Source organism: Syngnathus acus, chromosome 2, assembly GCF_901709675.1.
Source record: "Syngnathus acus chromosome 2, fSynAcu1.2, whole genome shotgun sequence".
NCBI classification, from domain to species: Eukaryota; Metazoa; Chordata; class Actinopteri; order Syngnathiformes; family Syngnathidae; genus Syngnathus; species Syngnathus acus.
Window position 1 is genome coordinate 15,414,240 of NC_051088.1, and position 27,834 is coordinate 15,442,073.

A 27,834-nucleotide genomic window follows, 5' to 3' on the forward strand; every position below is an offset into this window, starting at 1 on the left:
TCATGTTCTCGAATTCAGTGGCATTTTATTAGTGTGCAGAAAAACTTGTACCAATTGTAGCTGGCGGGCAACTGGTCAATTGAAGCTTCATGGCTGTTATTAGTGGGGATGAAGGCGTTTTCTTTTGCGCACCTGACAGTTTGGTGATAGACACATAGAACATAAAGAAAATATTTGAGTTGACTTTCCCTTTAAATGTTTTGGTTTATTCGCAGATCAAACACTGGGACATAATTTCTTTTTAGACATGTCAAATAAAATATATAGCAATTTGAAAGTACGGAAATTTTTAATTATCACCGAAGAATAATTACATTGACCTTTTGTCTTTTTCAACCAATGGGACCCAATCTTAAACAGGCTCCTCCCCAGGGGGGTGCGGTCTCACGGCCCAATTTTTCAGCACCTTACACTTTTGGTCAGTTAGTGATTGACTTGGCATCACTCAAGCTCTGCAGTTGGGTGAGAGGACTGATACACACATGCACATACACACACATTAAAATATACAAAGTGGTACATACGCTAGTAAATAAACAGCCGGTGTAATGTTACTCTTACATCGTTTATCGTGAGTACATGGTACAAAGTAGTACATTTATCATTTCAGGATTTGTGCTACGCTGTGGTGAACATGAAGTTCTCTATTAGCATCTTTCTGCTGACCTGCTTCACTCTCATGGGACTTGGTATGTTTCATCCTCCAAGTTTTTCCTCTTCTTATTGTTACATTATGCCCTTATTCATATATTTTCACACTGTACTGGTGACACTTGATTTGTTGTTAAACGATGACAATGAGAGCTTTGTGAGCTTTGAGACAAAAAATAAATTGTTCTAAATATGCTTGTTGTTTTTGTGAACCCTGCAGAAAGAATGTGAACAAGTAATGTGAAATATGTGCTGATTTTTTTTTTTTTTTTACAGGTTCAGCAATTCGCTGCTACAGTTGTAAAGACTACACGGCCAGTTGCTCCAAACAACGAGACTGCAGCTATGACGACGCCTGCCTGACGCTCACAGAGAGAGGTGCCGAAATGATTGAATTTTGAAATAATTATTATGGCCCGTTTTCTTCTTGTAGATTAATTAAATCCATCGCTTTACCTCACCACCCCTGTAACTTTGTGCATGTTGGCACTCACATGAAAGAATTTGTAGTCATTTGGCATGATAAGGCACGTTCAATTAGTGGTGCATGCAGTATTTATACAGTTTTACAGACTATTTATATCCTAGAAGTGTTTTAAATATTTGCTAAAATGATGACTTTACTATGGTGTTGTTGTCGCCATAGTGATGGTGATAAGCTACAGATAATTCCCACTTCTCACAAAATACATTCTTTGTATCCTTGGTTGGGTTTGCCTTTTTGTTGGAAAATACCATTGTTTTGACAGGCATGCATCAGAAACATCATACTTGAGGTGTAACGCAATACTCAAACTTTGTGGCTGTATTTGGTGTAATTGTGCTTTTACTCATTTGTACGCACCCAGTTGTAATTTTCATCCTGAAGTTATTTTACCTTCTGGGTATGACGCTTGGTGTCCACCTCACTGCTTTGGCCGCAACCATATTTAATGCCAATGTTGATGAAACTTCCCAAGCATGATGACGGATGTTCAACTGGTTCTTTTGTTCCAGGAGGGATGACCTTCCGCCAGTGCCTGAAATATTCAGACTGCGAGTACAGCCGCCTGGGACAGATGTTCCCACAGGTAGAAAACCGAGTCCTTCAGTGATGAAGCCACAATCTTCTGGAAATATTCATTCCCATCTTTTGGTTTGAAGGTGTCCAGTTTTACATTCAAGTGCTGCAACTCGGATCTGTGCAACTCCGCCCATTCTGCCACAGCGAGTTCTCTGATTGGTGTGCTGGCATCCGTAGCCGCCACATGGTGGGTGATCCGCTAATGCCGCCGATTTGACGACTCATCCCAGCTTACTGTCAAGCTATCAAAGTCCATGTGGAGCTAGCTGATTATTGGTTGGACATGTGTCTTTTTTCAATTTATTTTTCTATAAATACTCACTGACGTTTGTAGAATTTTAATGTGTTTCCAATTTAATTAATGTTGAACAATGAAACAAAAACAAATAGCACTTCAAGACTGGTCTCATGATGATAAGGACATAGAAAAGTAAAATACTAGCAGTTGATGAGTCTTGTACATAATTGCAAGGGACTGGTTGTAATGGTAAAACCACATAAATATGTAAGAAGATGTAAATGTACACAAAAATCACGTGAACAAAATGCAAAACAAACTGCTAATCTCTTGTGTAAACGGACATATTTGATGACATTTAAAATGAATCAGCAACAGTGCAATAGTTAGTCTTCATTTTGGGAAATGACGCGGGCGACTACAGTAACAGTTTGACCATTCTGAATTCTTATGCTGGCTTATTATGCTCTTTAAATGCCTCTGGAAGTTGCGTTTGCACTGTGCTACTTAAAAAAAAAAAACATGTGGTTAGCCATGACGTTGTCCGCTAGCCAGAAGCTGAGCTGCACTGTTTGTTTGTGGACTTGGTGTGTGGCAACTCCTCGTCCCTTACCTAACTGTTCAGTGTGGGAATAATCATACAGTCTTGTTCCATAACTGCCCATGAAGTTGGTTATGAATTTAAGGCTTGATTTGTGGCAAAATGTGGCAAGCTTTTGCAGGCCTCGAGTTTGACACCTGTGCTTGAATGTTTATGTAATCTTGTGATTTACCTTGTAACTAATATTAACAAAATAAATGTGCACAATGTAAATAATTTATCATTCTACTTGGATTCTACTCTTTGAAATAATGTTATTAGAAACATTGTAAAAAATATTTAAATATTTATTATTATTATTATTATTGCAAATGATAACAATTATCTAAAGAGGCAGGTGTTTTTTCCCTTCATTTCATCATCATGCAACTGGCTACAAGCACACGTCAAGTGTATTTGCGCCACCTAGTGGAACATATTGTGAATTCTTGTGGTGTCGATGCTTTCACCCTGACAAAGAAATGTTGCCGTTCTTGAAATTTCAGGATGAAACTACAGTGCACTATAACATTTACAGGTAATTTAAACTTTGAATACATGTCCAAATGTTCAATATTTCAGCACCTTTTTCAGAACTTGCTGTCATGAAAAAAAAACACAATTCACAACAGATATTTTTTAAAATAATGACAATAATAATGATGATGATGATTGTTATCATTGTTATTATTTGTTTGTTGAGGTAAGGTATGTTTCAGTTGTTTGGCGTCCACTTGGTCAAGACGAAGAGAGGACCAATTGAACCCAGAAATATAACTGTCATGGATCAACTGTGACCTGACAAAACAAATACATTTTAAACAAAAAATTATTCCATTTAAAAGTACAAAACTATGGTGTCCTTCCCCATTGCTGCTGGTGTTGCTTGCACAGTAGTCATTCAACTATCATCACGTGAAAAGTTGTTGGCCTACAGCAGGCAGCCATGAGGCATGGTTGTCACATTCAGCCCTGCGTGTGGCTTTAGAATTGATATTGCTCGGATCAGAAGTAATACCAATACACAAAGGTGGCAAAACCTTTCACATTCTGCCCTTACCGTAAATAAATACAGTGCAGTTCAAAAAGAAAGAAAGAACTAGTCTGGTTAGTTTACCTTAGTAAAATTACAAATAAATTATCTCAAACGAGCTTTGGTATACTTTATTTTTACTGTTCTACAGAGGAGCTACCCATCTATAACAACTAATTTCTAGTTCATAGCTTTGTTGCTAGCGTTGGCTCAAATTTTTATGCAACCAAAACAACGTGTTTCCATAGCTTTTCTAGTCAACTGATGTGCAAATTAAAAGCTCAATATATCATGTTTTCTGTGGAACTACTTGTGAACTCTGAGAAACGAAACCAAGCCCGAGGTTCTGAGCTAAAGGCACTAATCACACATATTGCCTGTTTCAGTCAGTACTTTTCTTTATGGACCCTGGATACCTGAACTTTTCAGAGTCCTAGCTTCAACAAAGTAGCCTATTTATTGTGAGCATGATCCTGATGATGTCAGGACATGTGATCAGCCGACCTTCTCAGTTAAACGCTGGGTGATTCAGCAGTAGCTGCACTGAGGTGGGTTTCCTTTTCTCTTCCCTATTTTCTTTATTCAAATGCATCGATTTTAACTTTAAACCAGAAAGCATAACATTGCTTCTTTGACATTTTGTTGGCTAGACTTACTTTTGATTTATTCTGCATTTTAACTTGGAAAGCTTTGATGTCTTTAACTATTTAATTATACCATTTGGAATGTGCTTTCGAGAACCTTCAATTTATTTTGTATTTTTCAAAATTCTGAGACTGTTTACATTTTTTTCTTGTTGTCACTGACGTAGAATTTCTCTAGCTATCAACATGTCAGGGTTTTACCAAACAATTGTTGGGAAATTTAGTGTTCCCATAACACAATGTTCAAGTGTTAAATAAATAATAAAAAAAAAAAGATGACAGTAAACTTGTTTCTTATATCCTCAGAAAACTGACCTCACCATGGAAGGTAAACTGGATTTGTCTCGCCTGACGGACGAAGAAGCGAAACACGTCTGGGAGGTGATTCAACGTGACTTTAGCCTGCGGAAAAATGAAGAAGATCGACTAGGGTGGGTTTAATTATTGATCATGTATATTTAACTAAATACTTGTTAGAATATAATGGAAACCATTTGTCCTTGTGGTAGGGTGAAGATGCAACCAATAACCGATTGTATCACAAATATATACATGAACGTGTGAGATCTAGTTTAAAAGTGTGACACAATCAATTCAGTTTTAATGCGACTTGTTGAGGGCTTTGGGACTCAAGTCATGCGACATGTTTTCATGCAAACAATCAAGGAATGTGAGCGTGAAAGCTGCAGTACATCATGACAGTCACACGGAGTGGCCACAAAGACACTCTTGTGTCTCCAGAGCAGTTTTAAAATCCCATCAGACCCGGGGTGCGCGCAAACACACATGCATTTGAAGGATTTTTCCCTTGTAACCCAATTCTAACATTTTCATGAACGAAATCGGCGGTGAAGCAAAAAATTCTATTTCTGATAAGACTATCTCCAATTTTGCTGTCACGTTTACAAACACTATCACAGGCATACTCAATTTTCAGGGACGCAATCAGATAGGAATGAATGCCTCCTAAAAAAACTAACTGTTGATAAACAACTTTTCGTCTGTTAGCTTGGATGCCCCCATATCTAATACAGCCCGATAGAATTTTTTTGGGAGTTGACGTTCGTCAGTTGTATTGCCGGGCAAAACATTTCAACATTTCTGCCCATAGAATGATTTCTTTGTCTGGGATTGGGAGGCCCGGGGGGCTATGGATGCCCCAACTCAGGCAGCATTCTGTCCGCCCTTTCGTTTGCACGTGACTGCACTGAACTAATAGGCTGCTGTGGTTTCAAAGCAAATTGAAGGACTCCATCGAGAAGGAGGACACCAAGCGTGAGCTGCTAGGCGGGCAGACCAACTTGGCCGACTCGCTGTGTATCCGCTGCCTGCAACCTTTTAAGTTCCTGGTGAACAGCAAGCGTCAGTGCCTGGATTGCCACATGTTCGTCTGCAAGTCGTGCAGCCGCTACAACAAGAAGGAGCACGGTTGGGTGTGCGACAACTGTCGCATGACCAGGTGAGCCACGCATTTCTCATGCGGCTCAGTTGCACCACACTCAATGGCGCTGTCCACTCCTGCAGGGTTCTGAAGATCGGCACCCTGGGGTGGTACCATGACAATATCCGAAACCGTTTTAAACGCTTCGGCAGTGCCAAGGTGATGAGGTCACTGTACAAGAGACTGAATGGAGACGGTAAGCACTGAAGTGGGTGCAGTCTGAACAGTGTTTGTTATTTTCAAGATTCAAGAGTTTTTATTTTGAGGATACAGGGGTGCTTTGAGTTGCAAGTTTAATTTGTTCTGTGACCACGCTCAAGAAATAAATACTTTTTGCTTCTATCAAATGAACATTGTGCATACATGCTGACAATTGAAATGATGCTAACAGCTAATTAAGTTCTTCTCTGTGACAGGTGGACGAGATGACGACACTCAGAGCATGCCTGATGTCCGCAGCAGTGAGTCCTTGCACAATGCACTTTATCTCCTTTTGTTAAGTGTGAAATGATCTCATACTTGTGGCCTTTTCTCCGTTTTATAACTCTTTCCTCCTGGCTATCTGCAGTAACAGTCAGTGTGGAAAAATAGCCATTTAAAAATTAGGATATAAGTACAGGAAAAATAGGGCACGTAATAGGGCATGAAAGGAAGACATGTTTAATTTTTCTGCAACGTTATCCTTGAAAACAAAAATATTTTGTACTGACCAGTTTCTTATTCATTACTCTAAAATATGCGCTCTGATTTTGATCGCTGTTTAGCCTTAACCTAACATGTAAATAATATTGTGTTGCAGACCACTACAACCCTAATGACGATGATCAGGGAGAAATGGAGGCTCAACGATACAAATCGGTAAAAAACAAACAAACAAACAAACAAACCAACAAACAAAAAAACAGGAAAATAATATTGTTTTTTTTACACAAATTGTCTTTTAGATGCGTAAAAATAAACGCCTGTTGTCAGTTCATCCTTTTGACTTTGATTCCGAGGATTATTTCCCCCGTTCACGGCGCTCATCAGTGCAGGTAAGACACACAAATGTTCAGTAGTGCCAATGACAAGCCACACACACACACACACACACACACACACGCACACTCGAGAGATTTCTGCTGGAAGAGTTTTTTTTTAATAACAAAAAAAATACACAATACTAACTTATCTGCACATTGAAGACCGATAATCTTTGCATATTTTCTCTCACGGCGAACTATAATTTACACAGCAAATGCATGTTTCTATGTTACATCGCAGCAAATTCAGGAGGACCGCGCATACAGGAATGACATAGAATACGACTTGAACCAACAGCGAATGAATCGTAGGAGAAGTTTGGATCGTTTTGCAATGAGAACAGGTGCAAACAAACTATCTCCACATTTGCTCAATGTAAGGGTTTTCATTGTGTGACTCATGACGGAGTTTCTACCCTGTTTCAGACGATTATGGTGAGAATCGGATGGTTCGTACTCGATCTTTGTCCAAGATCAGCTCGATGGCTCGTCAGCAGTACATCGACACATCTGATGAGGAGGAGTGTCAGCGCTATCCACCCATGTACCAGCCACCCCACCACCGCCGCCGAAACAGCCGGGCCTCATCTCAGGAGAACCTTGGACAAAACCCTCCAGTAAGACAATCAACACGCTGCTCAGAAATGTGAAAAAGAAATCGAAACCCGAGTAGTACAAGGAAGAGCAATTAGTACATCTGCCTCACAGTTGAGAGGTTCTAGCAGGGCCTAAACAAACATCTATGCCAGGGGTGGGCAAAGCATCACATGAGAAACTGGAATGTTTGCCGAGGGTCACGCCATGCAACATTTATTTTTAAAATATGTAAAAAAAGCACATTGTCTTGTGGGCAGCGCGGTGGGGCACTCGTTAGGATGTACGCCTCACAGTTCAGTGGTGCAGGGTTCGATTCCAGCTCTGGCCTTCCTTTTTGCAGTTTGCATGTTCTCCCCGTGCTTGCGTGGGTTTCTCGGGGTACTCGGGTTTCTACTTGTGGCTGGATCGAGCGGCCTTGTTTGATATTTAATCTTAAATACCTGTTTCCCATGATGCAGTTGGTGTTTTTTTGAACTCCGCAGATAAACGAGTTGAACAAACGCATGTCTGCCATCGAGGGTCTGCTGAATCGTTTGGAGGAAAAGATGTCACCTGCCGATAAGGTGACACAGGAATTATTTCCTCAAAGTAGTTGTTCTCGTTAAATTCTCGCCATCAGTCCCATCTTGAAACGTCAACAGTTACTGTTGTCACATGTGCTGGAGTAGCCCAGCAACGCAATTCATGAGCCAATGTTTGGCAGGCGTCTGAGTCATCAGGACAGAACGAGGAAGAGAAGCTGATGAAGAAGCTGAGCGAGTTGGCAGGGAACCTAGGCAATAAGCGCATGTCGTCAGATGACGAGGTGGACAAGAAGGCCTTTTCTGGTGGAAAAAGCATCGCTGGTGGCAGGGCGGCGGCCGCTCTGGATTCGATGAAGAACCTGAGCTCATCCAGCGATGACGTGCCAAGTGAAGCACAGAAGGTAAGATGATTGTGCTGCTTGAAAATCTGGGCAAAGCGGGAGGAGACAGGAAATGGGAAGCTGGACTTCACGTCAAAAATTGACTCACTCAATTTTGGACATATTTGCTTTGTGTGTGTCTGCTTGTGTCCATTCTGCTTTTGCTTGTCCCCATAACATAAGTGCATTCATATCTTAACACAGTATTTTCTATAACAATGTCCAATTCCTTCACATTACCTTCTGTTTGCTTTGAAACATGGGCTTTGCTTTTCACCTTGTTGTTCATTAAATCAAGAGATGCTTCTCCATGAGCAACAGATTATGCCATACGTATTTTAAATAGCCTTTTGGATACTTGAGTACCAGCCACATCAAGACATTTTCTCCAGAGAGTTTATCCAACTGACAATAAGGTACCTTCGGATATACAAATATGTCAGTAAAAACAATTATCTTTATTTTAAAGGCAATAATAAAAAATAAAAAAACACCCACAAAAACATTTGAAAAATTATAGATTTTTTCAAGGCAAAAATACCAAAAAAAAAACACTCTCAAAAACTTAAGAAAAAATCTATTTTCAAATTTCAAGGCAAAAGTAAAAAAAAAAATACACAAAAACAAATGCCTGCTTTTGAGCAAAGGCTTCTCATTGAAGAGTCGCTAACTTGGAAGCTCAAACTCTCAATGCTCCACTTGTAAACTTTGGCCATGGGATTTGTCTAATCATAAAGTGGCCACATAAGCTGAGGATCTTTAACTAGACCTGAAGCCGATTTTACAGAAGATGACATTGAGGTTGTTCCAGTTTGCTGCCGGTGTCCTTCTCAGATAAAGGGATGCGGGTTAGAGGTGCGTTCAGGCTGGTTTGATCATGTCCTGCTAACATCTGTCCCTCTACATGACTTTCAGAGATCGACCGCCGCCGCCCTTTGTGACCTCACCACTGAGGCCCTGAGAACCATTAATGCCACAGAAAACGCGATGGTTGAGTTCGGCCTGTCAGAGCCGGTGGACAGAACCCACATGTTAGGGACTGATGCTAAACAAGCCGGTGAGGCGTTCAGGCAACTTGAGGAAAATGTAAGCCTCCGGCTAATTGCTCGCCTTCTTGCCTCTACCCCTCCTTCTTAAGCTCTTTCTGTGTCAACGTCAAGCTAAATTTCTTTGTTTTTAGTCTTACTGCAGTCTTCCGCCAATGCAGTCACGTCCTGTACTCCAGCAATGTCCTGTCTTTCGTTTCATGGGGAAAAACAGAAAAACTCACACTCTCCCAAAAATCCTCCCATGAATACAAAACCTCAAGTTTAGAAATTGCTTCTGTTATCAGTCACACTCACAATTTATGACTCTCGGACAAAAATAATTAAGTTTGTGGTGCTGATAAGGATTTGTTAGTGTCTTTGAGAAGGATTCTTTTCGTATGTGGGAGTGGCAATTGTCATTTTCTGCCGACCTGGGGCACCTCATACATCACGCGTGTGTCACAGGTGTACATTGCCACCGGGCAGTCGTACGAACTGGAAACAAAGCTGCGGCGACTGGAGCAGAGTGCAAAGAATCGCTTTGGCGGCACAACAGATTCGGAGCTTTCCGATCTGGAGGACGTAGTGGCCTTGACAGCTGCCAGGGTGCAGAGTGCTGAAAGTGAGGTAGGCGGGGCCTCATGCATCAACCAATCACAGTGTTTCTTGGATAGTTGTGTCTTAAGACGTAAGAAAATCTGTTCTCTGCAGGTATCCGATATCGAAAGTAAGCTCGCAGCTCTGCGGGCTGTAGGATCGAAGAAGAAGGTAATGAACAATTGTAATCATTGGTTTGATGCACTGTCGTGGAATATAATTATTGTTTGGGTTTATTTTAGGTTTCTGGATCACAGAGGAAGAAGTCTAGCCAAGATCACATTGCCAGTAAGGCTACTGTGTTCTTGCAATTTCATGAATGTATCAAGTATATCGCTGGTGTCATTCGGAATTTTCATTCCTCCAAAATCATCACTTTTCCGGATACCTCCAAAACAGCATGTTTGTATTGTCAAAGAGAGCAAGGCATATTTAACACTTTAGATTGGTCAACACCCACATGTGTGAACTGGCCAATATAATAAATTTGGGGGGGGGGGGAATGTGAAATTTCTCAGATTGTGGCGTAGGAGGATTCGGGCTGGCACCAGTGATATATAATTTTAATATAAATTATATATTTTTTTTCTCTTCACAGAATCTGAAAGAAATGGAGCTGCATGGAAATCCAACATCTCTTGAACCAAAATGTTTCTTCAACTCTATTAGGTCTCAAAGGATTTCAATCTTTGTTTAGGCCTCCTTAAAGTCTTTTCGAGACAATAATTAGAACAAATATGTAATACTTATCCATTGTTTCCAACAGTGAGAATCTTTAAAATTTCGGGATGTTCATAATAAAATAGGTTCCAGAATCAAAAGCCATTTGAAAATATAGATATTTTCCGACTATAAACTATTTGCTGTTTTTTTTCCAATATTTTTTTCAATATATATTTTTAGGGGGTGTTTTCCACCCCCCACACCACACCACACAAACACACACACACGCACGCACGCACACACACACACACACACACACACACACACACACACACACACACACACACACACACACACACACACACACACACACACACACACACACACACACACACACACAGACCTAAAAAAACATTGCAGTTACGAATTTAACAATTTGCGAGCTGGCCTGGTCTCTGTCCCCAACGGATAGGGTCCATTGTGTTTTGTTCAAGGTTTCCTCCCTTAGAGGGAATTTTTCCTTGCCTCTGTTATGCACTGCTTGCCCCTTGTTTTTCTTATACTATATAGCGTATAATGTACAAGGTGTGTGTGTGGCTCTTGACTTGCTCAATGTGTAAAGTGCTTCCAGATAACTTCACTCGTAAATTGGCCTCAAATGTTGATATTAGTATTATAATAGCTTTTTAATAATTATTGTGAAAATTCATGAGCATAATCAAAGTCCTGATGCTCTGTAAAGAAAACGGATGGATAGGGATGAGCCTGAGCTGACCCTAACGCAACCCCAATGAGGACAAGCACTTTAAACACAAATGGATGGATGATGGATATGACATGATGTCAGTTTTGCTCTCAATCTTAATGAGTCCTCCCAATCATTATCAGTGATTATTGGAAAAGATTTTGAGCAATCCATTCAGATGACATTATGCAGTCTTCTCTCTCTCTTCTGTGCATTTTGGACATGTCATAGACACATTTAGAATAAACAATAGTTACCAACCTGTGCCAAATCTTGTGTCATTTGTCGAACAAATCCCCTGCCCTGATTGTTGGATACATTTTGAGTTTTTATTCATGTTTAGTGTTTTTTTCCCCGAGAGGTTATTCACCATTATATTCGTTATCCTTAAAAAGACGTGATGCAATTTGAGTGACTGAAAGTAGATGTGACTTCGTTTTTCCATATGACATACACACAAACTGTTAAAATTATTTATATTCTTTTTAGTATTTATGTTATGGGAAGTCGTAATGGGACATGTGATTTGAGATATGACATCACTGTAACCATTTTGATAAATGGGCACAGTCATTTTTTGTTTTTGAATAATTATTTGCAATCCATGCAGGCACCTAATTTAGAAGAAGAAGAAAAAACACGCCCCCTTGTCGTCACACTGCGGAAGGTAACGTAACGTGTTTGGGATGCAGCAATTCTGGTCCACCGGTGGCGTCCTTCTCCGCACGTCACCTGTCGCGTGCGTTTTGCTTCTTCACGTCCCGGAAGCAACGTAGGCGGCTCCCAGGCTCGCGGCGGATGTTGACAGAGGCGGATTAACGAGTTTTCTGGGCGGAGGAGGGACGACAATTGTGACGGAGCCGGTTTCAAGCGTCTTGTGGTTCCGAAGCGGAGCTGGCGTTAGCTTAGTCGTGAACGACACCGAACCTTCAATGTGAGTTCGAGCCCGGAAAAGGACTTGAAGCTGAGCCGCACCTCCGAACCTCTTTGATGGACCTGCAACGCGTCTGTCTAGGTTCGTGAAGGTTGTGATCGCAAGGCTGGTGTGCTCCGGAGGGAGACGAAGGTGCACGAAGTTACTGTACGTGGCCGGATAATTCTGTCCTGAACGATGGGGACTCAAGGACCCGGCAGAAAAAGGCTGCCCAACCAGGAGAAGATGACCGCAGAGGACGATGCTCTCCAACAGATCGCCCGGGACGTGAGTCAAAATAATTATTTCCATTATTTTCACACTAATTTCCATGATGATAATTTTTAGTAGCATATTTTTTGTGATGACTGTATTATTATGATTATTTGAAATGTGTATAAATAAATTATAAACACTTATATTACTGTAAACCATATTATTGTAATTATTTTAATTGCAATTCTTTATTATTATTATTTTTATTACACATTCGTTGTTTATTTTCATTTTCACTATATGTATTTTCTGTATAGTAACCTAATATTAATGATAAATAAAAATATTAATATTATTACTGTTATTATTAATATTATTATGATTACTATTGTTATTAATAGCAGCGAACTATTCAGCATATTTATAATCTGTATTATAATAATAACGAAAATAACATTTTCAAAATGAAATTATTATTATTATTATTATTGTAAAGCAAATTAATACAACGAACATGATAAGATAAACAAAAATGAATAAAAATGTAATATAATAAAATGTGTACTATTACTATGACTGCTAATAACAATAATAATAATTTATTATTTTCAGTCTATTTGCATGATGTGTCATGATATAATCATATGTAATAATTTCTGTAACAATTACAAAATGTTATTAGTATTGTTCAGAAAATACATTCCGTCTTATAAACATATAATGTATTTCTCACTACGAATGGTGATCTGTGCTGTAGACAAAACGTGTGTCAGACTAGTCATGTGACTGTTGAGATGCAGATTAATGTTTAGAGGCTTAAAGAATGGGGGTCACGGGCACAGCACGCATGCACGCACATGGACACACTAGGTCAGTGCGTGTAATGGTGGTTCACACGCGTTTTTTGCATGGCAGGCTGGTTGGATTAAGTTCTGGTTGTCTGTCCTATTGTATACTGTATATGTGCTGAGATTGGCTGGTGACCAATCCAGGGTCTGCCTTTTGCCCGGTCAGCTCGAATATCTCCAGCTCTCTGAATGATAAGCACTTGGATGGATTTTCCCCATCTTCATTTAACCCTATTCAAAACTATAATTTTATGCATCCCATGTTCAGTCTTTTTTTTTTTTAAACAAGGAACACATTACCCAAACCAGCCTGCCATTGTGGCACTGGGTCAGGAGGAAGAACAATAAACTCAGTCTCCAGTCATGCATTGCAGTCATGCTCGTTCATTCATTCAGTGAATTTTTAGGGCAATTGGAAGTTCAATGATTGGGTCAAATGATTCTTTCTTTGCTTTGAGGGGATACACTCTGACACCCAATGCCTGTTTTGCTTATTTACAACTTTGCAAACTCCTCCTTGGGGCATCCCCATGTGGCCATGACACTTGCAGCCACATTCTACCACTTCAACGTTTTTTCCACCCCCTTTGGAATGCTGCCCTGTGCTGCCACACATATTGCACATACCAGAAACCAACACAAGATGCCTGACTCACCGATGTGTTTAGAGATAAAAAAAAAAAGAATGATAAGGCAAGCCGTTTCATTATGAACAATTCATAAAATTAATCAAATTATTAATTTTTTTACTCAACATTGCAGTTGCAATTTAATATGCAATTATTTTTTCATATACCCCCCAAGTCATTGTCTAAGTAGTAGTATTTGATTTAAATTTGAAGTTGGATACATTTGCATTAAACAGTGAATTAATATTTTTAAAATAGATACATATATGTACAAATTGAATCATTAAATAGTCTTTTAATTTTTCTATATTTAAGCGCAGTTCTCATGCTCAAACTAGCGGTGCATACTGTTACACTGGCTTACAATAATGCTGGGTCTACTATTAGGAATAAAACCCGTCTCGTTTTTACTAACACGACACTTTAGTTTACTTCTAGAGGTGTAAAAAAACAAACCGCTGCTGTACAGTAGATCTTCATGTGATTTATGTCTTTGACAGGCAGAAGCGCGGTTGGCAGCGAGGAGAACAGCAAGAGCAGAAGCCAGAGAAATTCGGATGAAGGAGCTAGAGAAGCAACACAAAGAGGTGAAGTGCTGTCACTCATGTCACCATCCAGTCTGAATGGCCCAAAGTGCATTTTTTAAAATGGCCTCGGACAAAGTGGGCGGCTTTGTAGAGCATGTAGATTATATACACTGTATAATTGTTTGTGTCAATCTAAATGAGTAAAAGTACTGTAAAAGTGGGGTATACACACACACACACATACACACACACACACACACACACACACACACACACACACACACACACACACACACACACACACACACCAGTCATCGGATCAAATTTGAGAATTTGTAAAAAAACGATTACTACTTATTATCCTGATCTGCTTGGAAAAGAATCAAGGCCGACAAACGTAAAACCTGTTTAATATTTACCATGCAAATACTTGTTCAACACCAAGCCACGGAGTCAATGATTATGAATGATAACCAATTAAAGAGCAACCAGAAGCTGTTTCCTGACAAAGAGAAGAACTGGTTGTGTTGAGTGTTTGTAAAATATTTCTCCCACTCCACTGCAATATAAGTGACAAGTAGAATCTTGCAACCTCAGTCTAGTTACCAACAAGCTAACAGTTAGCCTAGCCCGCTCCATTTCTTCTTACGCTGCTCTTACTACTAAGATTACAGTGTACTTTGGTTTAATCAATTCAACTTTTCATGTTTCATGAAACCAGGATAGGTGCTTTTGGCATCAAACTCACTCAGACATTGTGGGAACTTGACTAGTATGCATTGCATTCCTTATATCTAAACATCTACGTACTTCATAAAATAAATATGCAATGATTTAAGTTCAAATTCAAGGTCCAAGAATCCCAAGTTTATTTCTGAAACGTGAAATGCTCAACGTCATCCTACAGTGATATTGACTGAAATGTTTTTGCCCCAAACTTTGTAAGAAAAAAAAAAAAAGAGCCATTCCTCACCACTAATCAACTAACTTCCGCTGAGTGGCAATAAGCAGACATGTGACACACCCTGTGGTCAGAGGTCAGGTCAGACAGTAGGAGAGGCAACAGTGTGACTGTTCTTCAATCATCAGTCATTAGAAACATTCATCCAGCGCGGTGAGTCACTTCTCTCTTGTTCTCCAACCTTGATTTATTGTCTGCGCTGTATTTGAACCTTTCTCACCAAAGCATGTAATTACTTTTCCGCACTAACTTAGGTGTGGCCCATATGGACCTCAAACAAACAATTTAGCTTAAAAACCTGCCGAGGCTGGAAAAGCACCACTCGCCTTGGACTTAAAAACAATCGAAACGGATTTTTTTTTTTAATGTGTGCTCCTTTTCCTCTACAGAAGTATTATGGTCTGGATTATAAATGGGGTCGCATTGAGCAGTGGATGGTACGACCACACATCTGCTGCCGGCCCGTGAAAACCTCCTGCCACCTAATCTCTTGAAAAACAAATAAAAGAGCATTGCAGCAGTTGTATTGAACTGCTAGAGACTGTAACGTCACGCTGTTCAGAATCAAGTCACTAATGTGACATAGTAGCAATCTTTACGTTTTTAGATCGATGTCACAATTGTCACAAAGTAAAAGTCACTTGGGTGGAGTTAGAAGGTTTTTACGAGTCAGCTACACTGCATGTCAGCCTCTTGTGCGTGTGCTCGCATAGTATTCAGCGATAATGACGTTATTACTGCCACATTGGAGTTTTTCATTTCAAGTAGCTGCCGTACACTGCTAGTTTTATTTTCAAATCCTTATCTTTTTCAGTTTGCATGTTAGGCATGCTATCAAGCTTACAGATTGGATCATTCTTTTTTTTCAAGATGTTAACTCTGCTTTATTGTAACCGTCTCCTCTTCTTCTGTTCTCCTTCGCGGCCTATCAGGAGGACGGCGAGCGCTATTCTCGCCACTCGCGGAGAATCGCTTCGGTCTGTATCGTTTAGGACCTTTCTTCTTATCTTCCTTGTGTGAGAAGTTTTGAAAAAAGATGCCGTTACGTCCGGCAATGTGAAACCACATCGTCACGGCAAGTGGTTTGTGTACTCTGAAGTCAACGTGTCTTCATGTTTGTGTTTTCAGCTGTCAGATGATGAAGAGCGCATGTCTGTAGGGAGTCGAGGCAGTCTGAAGGTGACTACACTCCACCAGTCTATCCCTGGTTCTTCTTCTTCTTCGAATTCACTTCTGTCTCGCATCTTTTCCTTCACTTCTCCTTCCTGGCACACATCCTTGTCTCATCTCCTTCCATCCTTTTATCCCTGCACTTGTTCTTCCTTTCTGCCTTCCCAGCCTTCAGATTACAGCTCTTTTCTTGGTTCTGGCTCCCGGGCATCCTCCAGAGCTAGTTCAGCTCGTGCCAGCCCTGTGGTAAGTTTGGCTCGGTCTGTTAATCCTGATGTTTGTTGCAACTGACTGCGGACTAAGTGGTGGAAAATAGCTGGAGTTTTCTTTGAGGGCGCGGTTAAAAAAACAAAAACATATCTATGGTCTGACTTTGTGTGTGCTTAGGTGGAGGAGAGACTGGACAGAGACTTCCTGGATAGAGTAAGTCAAGTTTTTAGGTTTGGCTCATTTGACCTAAAATGAAAATGGCACTGGGCGCTACAGCCTTTCAGCAATTTCACATCCAGAAAACACAAATGTTTTCTCAGTATACCCGACAAGTTAAGATATCAAATCAACATGGCATCGATTCATAATTGTTTCTACTCACCAGGAATTTTCTTTTTCTCTCCTACCTACTTTAAGTGCTTCTTTTAACGTAATGCCACTCAAAGTTCAAACTGAGACGCCATATAACTGAAATATCTTTTGCTACTAAAGTGGATGTGACAAGAATGTTAGAAAAACTTGCAGTTGGATGTTAATAAATGTTAGTAATGGCAAGTTGTTACCCTACAAAGAGTTATATTTGAGTATTTAATTGAAATAAAAAAACATTTGCAAGTATGTGCCACTTGTAGTAGAGAGCTACTTTACTTTTTGGACCGTATTGCTCAGCCATGATAATTTGATTTTAAGCCGCTTCCGCCGTTGAATTGTATTGACGTGTCTTCCTCCTCAGGGCTCCAGGACAGCGCTGAACCTTTCTGCAGCCACTCTGTCTTCACTGGGTGGAGCGTCATCTCGCAGAGGAAGCTGTGACACGTCAGTCTCCGTCGAGATGGAGGCGTCAATCAGGGAGATGAAGGTAGCGACAATTCACTGATTAACCGATTAGCAATTAATCAAAACCATATGATCCGTCTGCTAAAAAGGTAAGTGCTTGTCTGACTCATGAGTGTTTATCCATTGTCTCAGGACTCTGTGGCAGAGGCAGAGGAAAAGTATCGCAGAGCCATGGTTTCAAACGCTCAGCTGCACAACGACAAGTCGACTTTAATGTATCAGGTGGAAACTCTGCGGGAGGACCTGAGCGACATGGAGGAGCTGCTTTGGGAGGCGCGACGGCACGCCGATGAGCGCACAAAGGTAAGTAGGTTGATGGGATGTCAGATAACATTGTTTGGATGTCTTTCTAACAGGTGGAAACATTATTCACACTCTATTCTGAAGAGGGAGTTTGCAATGTAGCAAGATTTGAGTGTAGCCTCTCTCCTCTAACCTCCAGTCTCTCACCAAAACCGTTCTCCTCACTAACATGCACAAGTGTGATTCTCAGCTTCACAGACAAGGCATATCTTGCTTCAACAAATACGCAGCGCTAGCAATACTAAGGTAGCATTAGCACTTTGAGCAAGACATCAACCAGAGCTAAGTTAGTAGCATGACATATTCATAATGGAATGTTACTTTGAGACTAATTGCCCTATATTCGTGCCAAGCGCAAGTCTAGTGCAATTGTGTGCTTACTGTGTGAGTGAACCCCCATAGCTGTTGAGGTTTACTTTTAAATTTAAATGAAGATGGCAATAACAATAATACATTCCATCCATTAATTAATTTCTACAATGTTTCAGTTTTCATATTTAGGAATGAAATAGCATCAGATGCAACATACACTAGCGGTCAAAAGTTTGGGGTCACCCAGAAAACTTACCAACATAATTGCACAAGGGTTTTCAAGGGATTTCTATTCATCCATTAGATGTCTAACACAGCAAACACAATGGAACACTGGAGTAATAATTTCAGCATCACTTCAGAATCTTATAATGAGTATTTGTACATCATGACTTCCCAGCACTTATTTCTGATGTGCCCCGTGTGTGTTTGCAGGCATACGAACGCGAGCGTGATTGTCACATTCTCCTTCAGTTCCAGTTTAAGGAGATGAACGAGACTATGAGACGAAGTGAAGAACTTCTGATGGTCAGTTCAACGCTGAACATTCCCAACATAGACAAAATGTAGAGAGCGGAGTCCTCACATTCATCTTCTGTGTAACCTCAACAAGATTCAAGATCTTTGGGCAAACTTACCACCTTTTAATGAGCTTTTAACAGCTTTTTCTAATTTCCTTTCTGTTTCTATTTCTTCCTTCCTTCCTTCCACACCCCCAGGAAGTGTCACAGTTACGAGAACAAACACATGCTTATGCTCAAGAGGTGTCTGACTTGCAGGAGGCTCTGCAGTGGAAGGAAAAGAAGATTGCGGTATGATGTGATGAAGGGTCCAAACATTACAAACGCTCAAATATTGGTATTCGTAAATCAAAACAAAGAAAAAAAGCCGGAAGCAGATTTAATTTCTACTAAATGTCATACTAATATTACTGCTAATCCATTCATCTTACTTAACCCGCTTTCTCTCCTTTCTCCTACCTTACCACCCCCCCCCCCCCCCCCCAAACACCGACTCATCGTACGTGGTCCCTCTCAGGCATTAGAGCGTCAGAGGGAAATCTCTGACGTCATTCAAATCGAGCGCGACCAGCTGAGAGTTGAGGTGCTCAGCCTCCGAGATGTTGTCAAGGTACAGAAAAAGAAGTCACGCGATGCCCTCGCCATGTCACTTGACACGACATGTAACCATTTGGCCTCGTTCAGCTTTTTTTTTCTTTTTTAAAGGAAGGTCATCCAATCAGAGAAAGCGTGCGAGTCGTTGATCCGTCACTGATTATTGATCATTTCCTAAGCAGAAATACGGAGAGGTCATTTCTCCTGAGCTCGCAACCAATGGGGGGCCGAGATTGGACGATGATGAAGTCAGCAACAGCTTTGGGGAGAACGTTCCTGACAGCAGAGAGAGCATGCTGGGTAAGCTTCGATTGCCAGAAAACACAAACTATCATTATCATTCTTCTTTTATTGTTCAATGACAGTAAAGCAGGGGTGTCCAAACTGCAGCCCATTTTTTTAGTTGACCCCAGAGCATGTACTCTAACATTTGCCAAGGCTCGCAAGGCTTTTGAAGTTGTGAAAATAAATGTTATCTAAATTCGACACGTCACACCGAAGAGTAGTGTTAACAACACCGTCTAATATGAAAGACTGAAAAAAAATGACAAGAATACAAAATGAGGCTTCAAAGACCTCCCCTTGCAGATGTTGTGGGCGTGTCCGCCGATTATGCTGAAATCACGCCTTGTGCAAATTTCAATCAAACGTCCGTGCTTAGTGCTCCAATGTATCCTCCGTGGTCTTTCAGGCAACACCGGAGACCTCACGTCCCACTATTGCCCAAAAAATAAACCCACACAGTTGCTCAGCTTCGGCTCGGCCGGCAAGCACGTACGAGCTTCGAACGTGAGCCGAGAGGCCCGCGCAAGGAAACAAATGACTCATCAAGGAAGAAGAAAAAATCATATGAGAATAAGACTAAAAGGAAGTTGTGTTTCTGTGAAAAACGCAATCGCAAAACAAGCCGTGAAGCAGAGTGGAGACTCTGATCATGAGTTGACACCTACACCTAAAGTCAAGTCACCGAATGAAGCCAAACTGTCCAAGAAAAGTCAAGCAAAACGCAAAAAAACCATCTCTCATGTTGGCACGACTTCCATTGGAAATGTCCAAAAATCAGGTCAGCCCGCCTCGATCTTATATCAAAAGAACATCAGATCTGGAAACTCGGCTGACACAATACAGCGGCCCGATTCGAACCGCCTGACAGGTCAGAAATTGAACGAAAAGCCCGTTGAATGTTCCTCCGCACCCACTGGGGTGAGCGCAGCAGAGCCTTCTTCCTCAGCAAGTCTCATACGTGAAGACTGTGAGGACTGTTCTGCAAAATATCAGCAAAGGGTCATTGGAAATACCGCTGAGAAATGTCGAAGATCACAAGAAGAAGCAGACAATATAAACATGTCCGACTTTGTTTTTGTGGATTCCACTTTTGCTGGGGACACCACGTCTCCTGAAGACCTCCTCACAAAATTGCCTGGATCTCCGGCCACTTCCGCTACCGTCGGCCATAGTTGCAATTTCACGAGGTTTGTTGAGGAACTCAAGGTCATGGCAGCTCCTGAATGGGTGCTGCTCAAACTCCCAGAAGGGAAAATGTTTGAAGAGCAACGAGTCAGCCAGATACTGGGGACAGATATGCAGGCTACCCAGGAGGTGGCAGACATGGACAGTTGTGAGGAAGCCCATGAGGAGATGGAGCAGTAAGAGCACCCAAAGATCATTGCGGAGATCTTAGTCTGCCAACCCCAAAATCCTAAACTTGATCATGGTTGGATGATTAGATTTTTAATCAATTGAAGTCAGATAATTTCAAAGTGTCCTATACAGCTTATCATTTTTCTGTTTTGGAAGAAATAAATTTGAACACATTTGCGCTAAGTAGGCGTCAATGAGATTTTGTAATTTTGTCACTATGTGCCGTGTCCTTGGTTGTGGTCCAAAGTCGTGCCACCCAAGTAAGGATGGCGCTACAATCTTAATGGACTGAAATCATTTAAGTGTCATATTTAAAGATACTCACAAGCTACAAATTAGGTGGATCGAGTGATCTGCTACCGATGTTTGTATTGTATTTTTTGGTCATCAAAAGCAATAAATGATTCTTGTTGATTTGAGTTCCAAGTATTTTATTCCCCCCTTCCACATAACGTTTGCTGCTATATTATGATTTTCTCAACAGTGACTTCACAGAATTACACAAGGGTAAGAAATTATAGAAACCAAGTGAACTGTTCCTCACCATTTACTAATTAAAATCTAACAACAGATTTATATTTTCGAATCTAACCACCAATCATTTGATTTTAAACTAGGCTATCATAATAATTTCGCTAATAATTCCAAGTTGTCATCAAAATACAGTTATTTGAATTCTAATTAAGCATGCATAGTGAATGAACAAATAAATAAGCTTGTGGGGAGGCTGTGAGTAACCATGCGTCCACTTCTGTCGTTTCAGAGCTGCATCTGAAGAAGCTACTTGAAGAAAGGGAAAGTTTGCAGGATCAGGTGTGACAGGAAATCAACACTGAAACATCATGCAAATTTCACACAAGAGGGAGACGAACAGCCATCCTGCAGGATTTTCAATCGTTTTCAAATTGTGTGTGTGTCTTCTACAGGTGAGAATGCTCAAGTCTCAACTGCTTCTGAGACAAAGAAATCTTGATGGGAGCCAAAATCCAGAGGAAGACGGTCTGGAAAATGGCGCAGATTCTCATGCGGTGGACCTTCAGAGTGAGCCTTCATCTTCTTCTCACGCTCGCTCGTTCGTCTTCGTCACTGTCGCACGCTTTTCTTCTCAGGAGATGCAAGCAGACAAATGAGTGAGCTGAAATTCAAACTCGTCAAATCTGAACAAGAAGTTACCACTCTGGAACAGAACGTACGTTGTTGGTCTTTTCCTTTTTTGTTGTTTGATTAGTTTTTTCAATCCACCTCCCACACAATATTTTTTTTTCCAACCCTTACGTACTTTTCATTTTGATTCAGGCCAAGCGTGTCCTCATAATTAATTATTATAATGAGTAAAAGACATTTTCAAATGTTTTCCTTTATTGGGCGCGGAAAATCAAGCCACGTGTTTTGTGTCCAAAGTATTTCACATTTGACCCAAAGTTCTAATCTTGTAGGCAAGCTTTTCAGGTCTTGCCATATGTTTGAAAGTATGAGTTTATTTCTCTGTCTCTAATCACACTCTTCTTGCTGGTATAATTGTCCAGGTCATCCGTCTGGAAGCTCAGGTGACTCGCTACAGGACAGCGTCGGAGAATGCAGAGATAGTTGAGGATGAGCTGAAGGTCGAAAGGAGAAAACTACATAGAGAAGTACTGTCCTCCAAAAAAAAAAAACTGCAAAATCGCGAGTCTTTCACCTTCTTTAATTTTTCATTGTCCAAAACTCATGTTTGTTTCGGTGTCTGCAGCTGCGCACTGCTCTGGATCAGATCCAGGAGCTGGAATCGGCGAATAGTCACCTCACCAAACGTCTGGAGAAGATGAAGGCCAACCGCAGCATCCTCTTGGCCCAGCAGTGACCCCCAACGGTTCCATCTCTCGTTTCGCAATGGACTCCCGAAGGACTCTCCGGGTCGGAGAGCTTGCGGAATCTTTTCTCCTGCAGCTTGACAATCGCTGGTGTTGGGTGACGGATGCTTGATTTGACCGTATGGGTGAGCTTTGTGTGACCAGCTAATGCGGGGCTCTATGCTATATGTCTTATGCTGCCCTAAGACTCCGCCCACCTGCTCTGCCAGGTGCTGAAAAGCAACTTCTTCTGCCTCGTAAACTTTCTCCTCCAACACTGGGGGCTACAGACAGTCATTTGAGGATTTATTCAGTATCATCTTAATGTCCTTGGATGAGGATTCTCCCAACCTCACTAGTAAGACAATTTAGCACAACTGAATGTCTTACTGGTAACGTTTTTCTATTGCTGCCTTCCACACTATTAGTGTGACGTTGGTGCCCACTCAGCCTGGCAAAATTGTGCGCTCGTTGATGCTACAACCAGTTTCATTACGAAATTCAACAATTAAGTGCTTCACTACTGTACGACGAGTCATTCGACTTGTTTGGCCTCGTCATTCTACTCGTGCCCAAAGATGTTCTACTACTGCATTGGAGTTAAGACCGTATTAGCATATGGACAACTCAGCACAGGAGTTCTAGTACAACTTTTAGTCGTGCTGGTTTGTACTACTGTATGACATTTCTGCGCTCCAGTAGAATGATGTTATTTTTCCACCACTGCAGAATATTCATGTGCACGAGTTGAACTACTATACATATGTTACTAGTGGCTGGTTCTCCGCTTCTCTCTGCTTCCTCCTTCCATTACATTATGACATTTTTTGGGTGCACAAATAGAACCGTCTCACATTTTGGTGAATGCCATTCACGACTTCATTACGAGCACCAACAGTGTGCAGATGTTTAGTAGTGCACACTGTGGGCAGCGAGGGTTTAGTTCCCACTTATCGTGAGTGTCCCAAAATTAGATGGGGGGCTGATTTAGGGTTCACCTATTAAATGTTACGGATTAAACATAGAAAATATTTTTATTCCACTTTGAACAACCACAGCAGGTTGACTACACGGAAAATATTCACATTTGTTCAGAATCATCCACTTCAAGCTGCTACAATTTGCCACCTTTCTTGGTGGCTTCGGGTGACATTTCTTGAATGTTCACTTGGGTCACTTTTGAGTCCCACAATAGCTCACAGGGAGACGTCATGCAGTGACACTTTGATGTTTTTCCGAGAGGGTGGCGCTGGTGCCGTCTGCTTCGCAGGCTTTGGCTTCTTCGGCGGCATCGCCGAGGACAACAGTGCCGCTGCCCACCGTCAAACGGTTAAGATGGAACGTGGTGGTTCTGGTGTGGATGGACTGACTGTTCTTTGTCAGTTGGTGCTGGCAGTGGAACAGGATCAGGAAGCAGCGGTGGAACTGATAGAAGAAGAACATTGAGAGCAATCGGCTTTGATTGTTTTGGTGGCATATAGAGTCACTGGAGTTAAAAGATACTTTTTTAACTTACGGAAGAAGTGATTTGATAGGAGCAACCGGGATGTTACTGTTTCGCCCATAGTCATGGTTGCATGTTAACAACGTGCAACTTGAATGTAACATGACCGCTCAATAAGAGACATAGTTAATGAACTACGGGAAACATACACAAATAATAATGATTCTTGACTTTTTGACAGGAAAACTTCAACATTGCATGGCAACAGTAGAAGTAATAAAGCAAAAAAAAAGAAGCCTACAAATTTTAAGAAAAAAAGCAATTAAGGGACAATATCAGGTTCAACCCAATCCAGAATGCGAATGTCAAATAACAACAGTACTGGTGAGTTGTTTTTTTGTCTTGCCTTGATGTAATGATTTATTTTGCTAAAATTATAAAACCTGGTGCAGAGAAACTTGATGTCCTTTGTGTTAATGATACTTGATGTACTGCTTATTTCAAATACTTTTCAAAGCTGGGTTCATGGGGGAAAGCACATCCACCTCACAGTTCTTTGGATGTGCCCTGGCGAGCAATCCAGGGTGGAGAGCTCCCACCTCACCTGCTTGTTCATCAGGATGTAGATGACCGGGTTGAACACGGTGCTGCTCTTGGCCAGGATGGACGGCACCACACTCGCTACAGGGCTGATGAGGCCCGGCTGGCCAAACGTGGCCATCATGGCGACGACGCCGTACGGCATCCAGCAGAGAAGGAAGCAAAGCACTGTGATGACAACCATGAACAGGATGTGGAACTCCCGCCGCCTCGTCCGGCGAATTCGACCCACCTGATGACACAAGTGATGACGTGCAGTTAAACATTTAAAAGCAAAAGGAAGAGATAAAAAGCTTACTGAAGTACTTGAAGAGCATTTGGATAACATCCTTCTATTTGGAAAGAATGTGAATACTTTTCAGCACCTCAGACTTTGTCTCTGCTTGGCTGCTCAACTGTGGGGACCCACCTGTCTAACGGCATGCAAAAGGCGACCGTAGCAGTACATCATGATAAAGACGGGCAGACCCAGACAGAAGACGAACAGACAGATGATGTAGGAATGAGAGCAGGATGTTTGCTCGGTCCACGTCACCGAGCAGCTGGTCCCCGCGCCCTCCAGCCCGTAGCTGCTCCATCCCAGCAAGGGGGGCAACGTCCACGCCAGTGAGTAGAGCCAAGCCCCACACACTGCGAGCAGAGGCTTCCTGTAGTCCGGGGCCCGCTTGTTGTACACTAGCAGGGTGCTGTATCGTTCGTAGGACACGAGGGCGAGAGACACCAGAGAAACAATACCTAGGGCACATACAAAGCACTTATTTTTTAGTGCAGAGTGGGACTTATTCTATAATGCAAAATGGTTTAGGCCTATTCATTATCTATGCACGCATATGTATGTTCCGATTATTGACGCAGGACAAAAATATCCCTTATATTATGACCTCAGAGCGCCTGAAACTGCCTGACACTCATTAATAGATGTTTTATCTGTGATCAGTTTCAGAAAAAAGGGAAATTGTCTTTTTGCATGTACCGTATTTTCTGGACTATAAGGCACACCTAAAAACCTAATAATTTCTCAAAAGCCGACAGTGCGCCTTATAGTCCGGTGCGCCTTATATATGGATCAATTGATGAATTTGTTGATCCATACTGGTTGTACACAGTGCTCTGCCAAAATGTTTCAGTACGGTATAGTACGACTAGTAAATTACAAGGTCGCATCGCTTCCCACCATTACGGCAACCGTGGTCAGGGGGCGTCACTAAATAGCTGTTGTACCCGTGAGGCTATTTCATTTCAAAATAGTATGCTCCGTTAATGTTTCAAGTAAATATACGGATTGATATGGAAGGGAAACATAGGTAAGCAGTACCAATGTGTTAGATCGAATTTTAGTCAGTTCCGATCATTTTATAGGAGATCGTTTGAGAAACGCAATTGTTTACACTTTGCTGAGGCTCATGGGAGATTGCGAGCAGAGGCTCATGGGAGTTTGCGGGTGGCTAATGCTATACCGATAGCTGCTATACGCACCAGGCTATTTCATGTCAGAATAGGCTACTCTGTTAATGTTTCGAGTAAATCTACGGATCGATATGGAAGGGAAACATAGGTAAGTAGTACCAATGCGTTAAATCGAACTTTAGTCAGTTCTGATCGTTTTATAGGAGATAGTATGAGAAACGCGATTGTTTACAGAGGGCTTGTTGGTTATTAGCCAATAAGAGACATTAGTGGATGCATACCGCAACCCTAGTCAACCTCAGTTTGTTGCAGTATAGCTTCTATTTTATGTGCCTTTTACTCCGGTGCACCCTATATATGGAATAATTTCTAAAATAAAAAATTCATTGAGGGTCCGCCTTATCATCAAGTGCGCCTTTTGGTGCGAAAAATACGGTATTTATTTTTGTAGGTGCATATCTTACACCTGGGACAAAGCACCCGCTGACCTCCATATGACCTTTGCACCTCTTGTTTTAGATGGACAAATTATGTTGTTTTACTATTTCACACGTGACCCTTCAAAGACCATCAGGTGTTTGTTTTTGATGGAACTGGCGCAAATGTGGTGGTCACACAGTTCTCAGGACTGTTTCCAATTGCCCCCTGATGGAAACTCCTTTATTGTGTTTGGGAATTTGGCAGACCACTCTGCCCCATGCTGGGCGCATTTTCTAATGTCCAGGATGCAGCTGGTGTCTGAAAGCAGACTCAATTTTACATCAGCTGAAAGAATGTCTAGTGGTGTGACACGATTTTTGGCTGGACCGAGAAGCAGGAAGACAGATTCTGAGCACCGCGTAAATATGTGTGATATCACTGACAGTACGATTGTTGTTGTTTTTAAACTTTTACTTCTACTTCTAAAGGTTTGCATAAAGTACTTTTGCCAAGTCCGAACTCACCGAAGCAAGAGTTGATGAAGCCGTACCACAAGCACCCCAGCCGTCCAAACAACCACCGGTAGCGCAGACTGGACGCGAAGCTCAGTGTGGTCCCGCAGGCGCACACCAGCATGTCGCTGACGCTGATGTTGAGCAGCAGCATGTTGACGGGCGTCCGCAGCGTCTTGAACTTGCAGAACAGAACCAGCACCAGCAAGTTGTTAAAGAAGCCGAACACCATGATGGAACCCAGGAAGAGCGACATCACGCGGTGACCGCCGCGCGTCAACTGCTCCCGCGGCGTGTCGCTCCACCGGTCGTGCCCGGAGGCGCCCACTGTGGAGGTCCAGTTCATAGCCGGCTCATCCGAAAACATGACGGGCATGTCAGCTCGAGTGTGCGCGAGTCTGCGATAGAGTAACTGAGCGTCTGTGTCACCCACTTAACATCCCCTCGTGTGCGCCTGACAGCTTACTGGCTCTGCAGGAGCCAGTGTGCGCTTAAATGCTGTCAAAGCTGGAAGAGGCAGGCAGGCGTCAACCTCAGGCCCCGGGCCAGATACGGCCCACCGTATCATTTTATGTGTCTTTTTATGGCGTATCTTGCAAGAATCTGAACCGAAATTGTAAACTGTCACCAATGTTACAAAAACCTGTACAATTTGCGTGGGATTGGGGAAAATAATGCTAATTGTCTTCACTGACAAAAATCCACATGTAATTGACACCCTCTAATGTATGTGG

The 27,834-nt window shown here is 41.7% G+C and overlaps 4 protein-coding genes across 21 annotated transcripts; 3 read left to right on the top strand and 1 right to left on the bottom strand.

Moving 5' to 3' along the window:
- Positions 1 to 357: 357 nt before the first annotated feature.
- LOC119119830 (CD59 glycoprotein-like) lies at positions 358 to 2,473 on the top strand. Its single transcript, XM_037246476.1, has 5 exons — positions 358 to 462; positions 611 to 689; positions 928 to 1,029; positions 1,648 to 1,721; positions 1,795 to 2,473. Exons 2-5 carry the CDS (start codon positions 635 to 637, stop codon positions 1,915 to 1,917), a joined length of 354 nt encoding a protein of 117 aa, XP_037102371.1. The 5' UTR covers positions 358 to 462; positions 611 to 634; the 3' UTR covers positions 1,918 to 2,473.
- Positions 2,474 to 2,899: 426 nt separating this feature from the next.
- On the top strand, positions 2,900 to 10,715 carry mlpha (melanophilin a). Of its 2 annotated transcripts, XM_037246468.1 has the most exons (16): positions 2,900 to 4,113; positions 4,516 to 4,640; positions 5,447 to 5,668; positions 5,734 to 5,846; positions 6,067 to 6,111; positions 6,450 to 6,508; positions 6,595 to 6,684; positions 6,914 to 7,016; positions 7,099 to 7,289; positions 7,752 to 7,832; positions 7,973 to 8,194; positions 9,089 to 9,259; positions 9,667 to 9,828; positions 9,913 to 9,969; positions 10,041 to 10,086; positions 10,397 to 10,715. In XM_037246468.1, the coding sequence occupies exons 2-16, from the start codon at positions 4,531 to 4,533 to the stop codon at positions 10,438 to 10,440; spliced, it is 1,716 nt and encodes a 571-aa protein (XP_037102363.1). In that variant the 5' UTR covers positions 2,900 to 4,113; positions 4,516 to 4,530; the 3' UTR covers positions 10,441 to 10,715. The 2 variants fall into 2 exon arrangements, with proteins under 2 accessions (XP_037102363.1, XP_037102364.1); XM_037246469.1 differs by lacking the exon at positions 9,089 to 9,259 and having other exon boundaries at positions 10,397 to 10,714.
- A 1,174-nt stretch (positions 10,716 to 11,889) lies between these two features.
- On the top strand, positions 11,890 to 24,618 carry lrrfip1b (leucine rich repeat (in FLII) interacting protein 1b). 17 transcript variants are annotated; one of them, XM_037274995.1, is made up of 17 exons: positions 11,900 to 12,407; positions 14,313 to 14,399; positions 15,690 to 15,737; positions 16,233 to 16,277; positions 16,429 to 16,716; positions 16,858 to 16,893; positions 17,414 to 17,539; positions 17,650 to 17,820; positions 18,568 to 18,660; positions 18,852 to 18,944; positions 19,171 to 19,263; positions 19,427 to 19,547; positions 21,652 to 21,701; positions 21,815 to 21,929; positions 21,998 to 22,077; positions 22,415 to 22,519; positions 22,618 to 24,618. In XM_037274995.1, the coding sequence occupies exons 1-17, from the start codon at positions 12,318 to 12,320 to the stop codon at positions 22,726 to 22,728; spliced, it is 1,752 nt and encodes a 583-aa protein (XP_037130890.1). In that variant the 5' UTR covers positions 11,900 to 12,317; the 3' UTR covers positions 22,729 to 24,618. The 17 variants fall into 17 exon arrangements, with proteins under 17 accessions (XP_037130806.1, XP_037130768.1, XP_037130778.1 ...); XM_037275003.1 differs by having other exon boundaries at positions 11,901 to 12,407; positions 19,430 to 19,547; XM_037275012.1 differs by lacking the exon at positions 18,852 to 18,944 and having other exon boundaries at positions 11,901 to 12,407; positions 19,430 to 19,547.
- On the bottom strand, positions 23,927 to 27,548 carry LOC119118924 (opsin-3-like). The gene is made up of 4 exons (XM_037245633.1): positions 27,113 to 27,548; positions 25,171 to 25,496; positions 24,766 to 24,993; positions 23,927 to 24,142 (listed from the first exon to the last, which is right to left on the bottom strand). The coding sequence occupies exons 1-4, from the start codon at positions 27,474 to 27,476 to the stop codon at positions 23,927 to 23,929; spliced, it is 1,134 nt and encodes a 377-aa protein (XP_037101528.1). The 5' UTR covers positions 27,477 to 27,548.
- Positions 27,549 to 27,834: the final 286 nt, after the last annotated feature.

Coding starts and splice junctions, on each gene's coding strand:
- LOC119118924 (XM_037245633.1), bottom strand. CDS start 27,476: ATGCCCGTCATGTTTTCGGATGAGCCGGCTATGAACTGGACCTCCACA. Junction 25,497..27,112: donor CTTCATCAACTCTTGCTTCG/GTGAGTTCGGAC, acceptor TATGTGCCCTAG/GTATTGTTTCTCTGGTGTCT. Junction 24,143..24,765: donor ACATCCTGATGAACAAGCAG/GTGAGGTGGGAG, acceptor TTCTTCTATCAG/TTCCACCGCTGCTTCCTGAT.
- mlpha (XM_037246468.1), top strand. CDS start 4,531: ATGGAAGGTAAACTGGATTTGTCTCGCCTGACGGACGAAGAAGCGAAA. Junction 9,260..9,666: donor TCAGGCAACTTGAGGAAAAT/GTAAGCCTCCGG, acceptor CGTGTGTCACAG/GTGTACATTGCCACCGGGCA. Junction 9,970..10,040: donor CTGTAGGATCGAAGAAGAAG/GTAATGAACAAT, acceptor GGTTTATTTTAG/GTTTCTGGATCACAGAGGAA.
- LOC119119830 (XM_037246476.1), top strand. CDS start 635: ATGAAGTTCTCTATTAGCATCTTTCTGCTGACCTGCTTCACTCTCATG. Junction 690..927: donor CTTCACTCTCATGGGACTTG/GTATGTTTCATC, acceptor TTTTTTTTACAG/GTTCAGCAATTCGCTGCTAC. Junction 1,722..1,794: donor TGGGACAGATGTTCCCACAG/GTAGAAAACCGA, acceptor TTTGGTTTGAAG/GTGTCCAGTTTTACATTCAA.
- lrrfip1b (XM_037274873.1), top strand. CDS start 12,318: ATGGGGACTCAAGGACCCGGCAGAAAAAGGCTGCCCAACCAGGAGAAG. Junction 14,400..15,689: donor TAGAGAAGCAACACAAAGAG/GTGAAGTGCTGT, acceptor TTTCCTCTACAG/AAGTATTATGGTCTGGATTA. Junction 19,264..19,426: donor GCCTCCGAGATGTTGTCAAG/GTACAGAAAAAG, acceptor TCATTTCCTAAG/CAGAAATACGGAGAGGTCAT.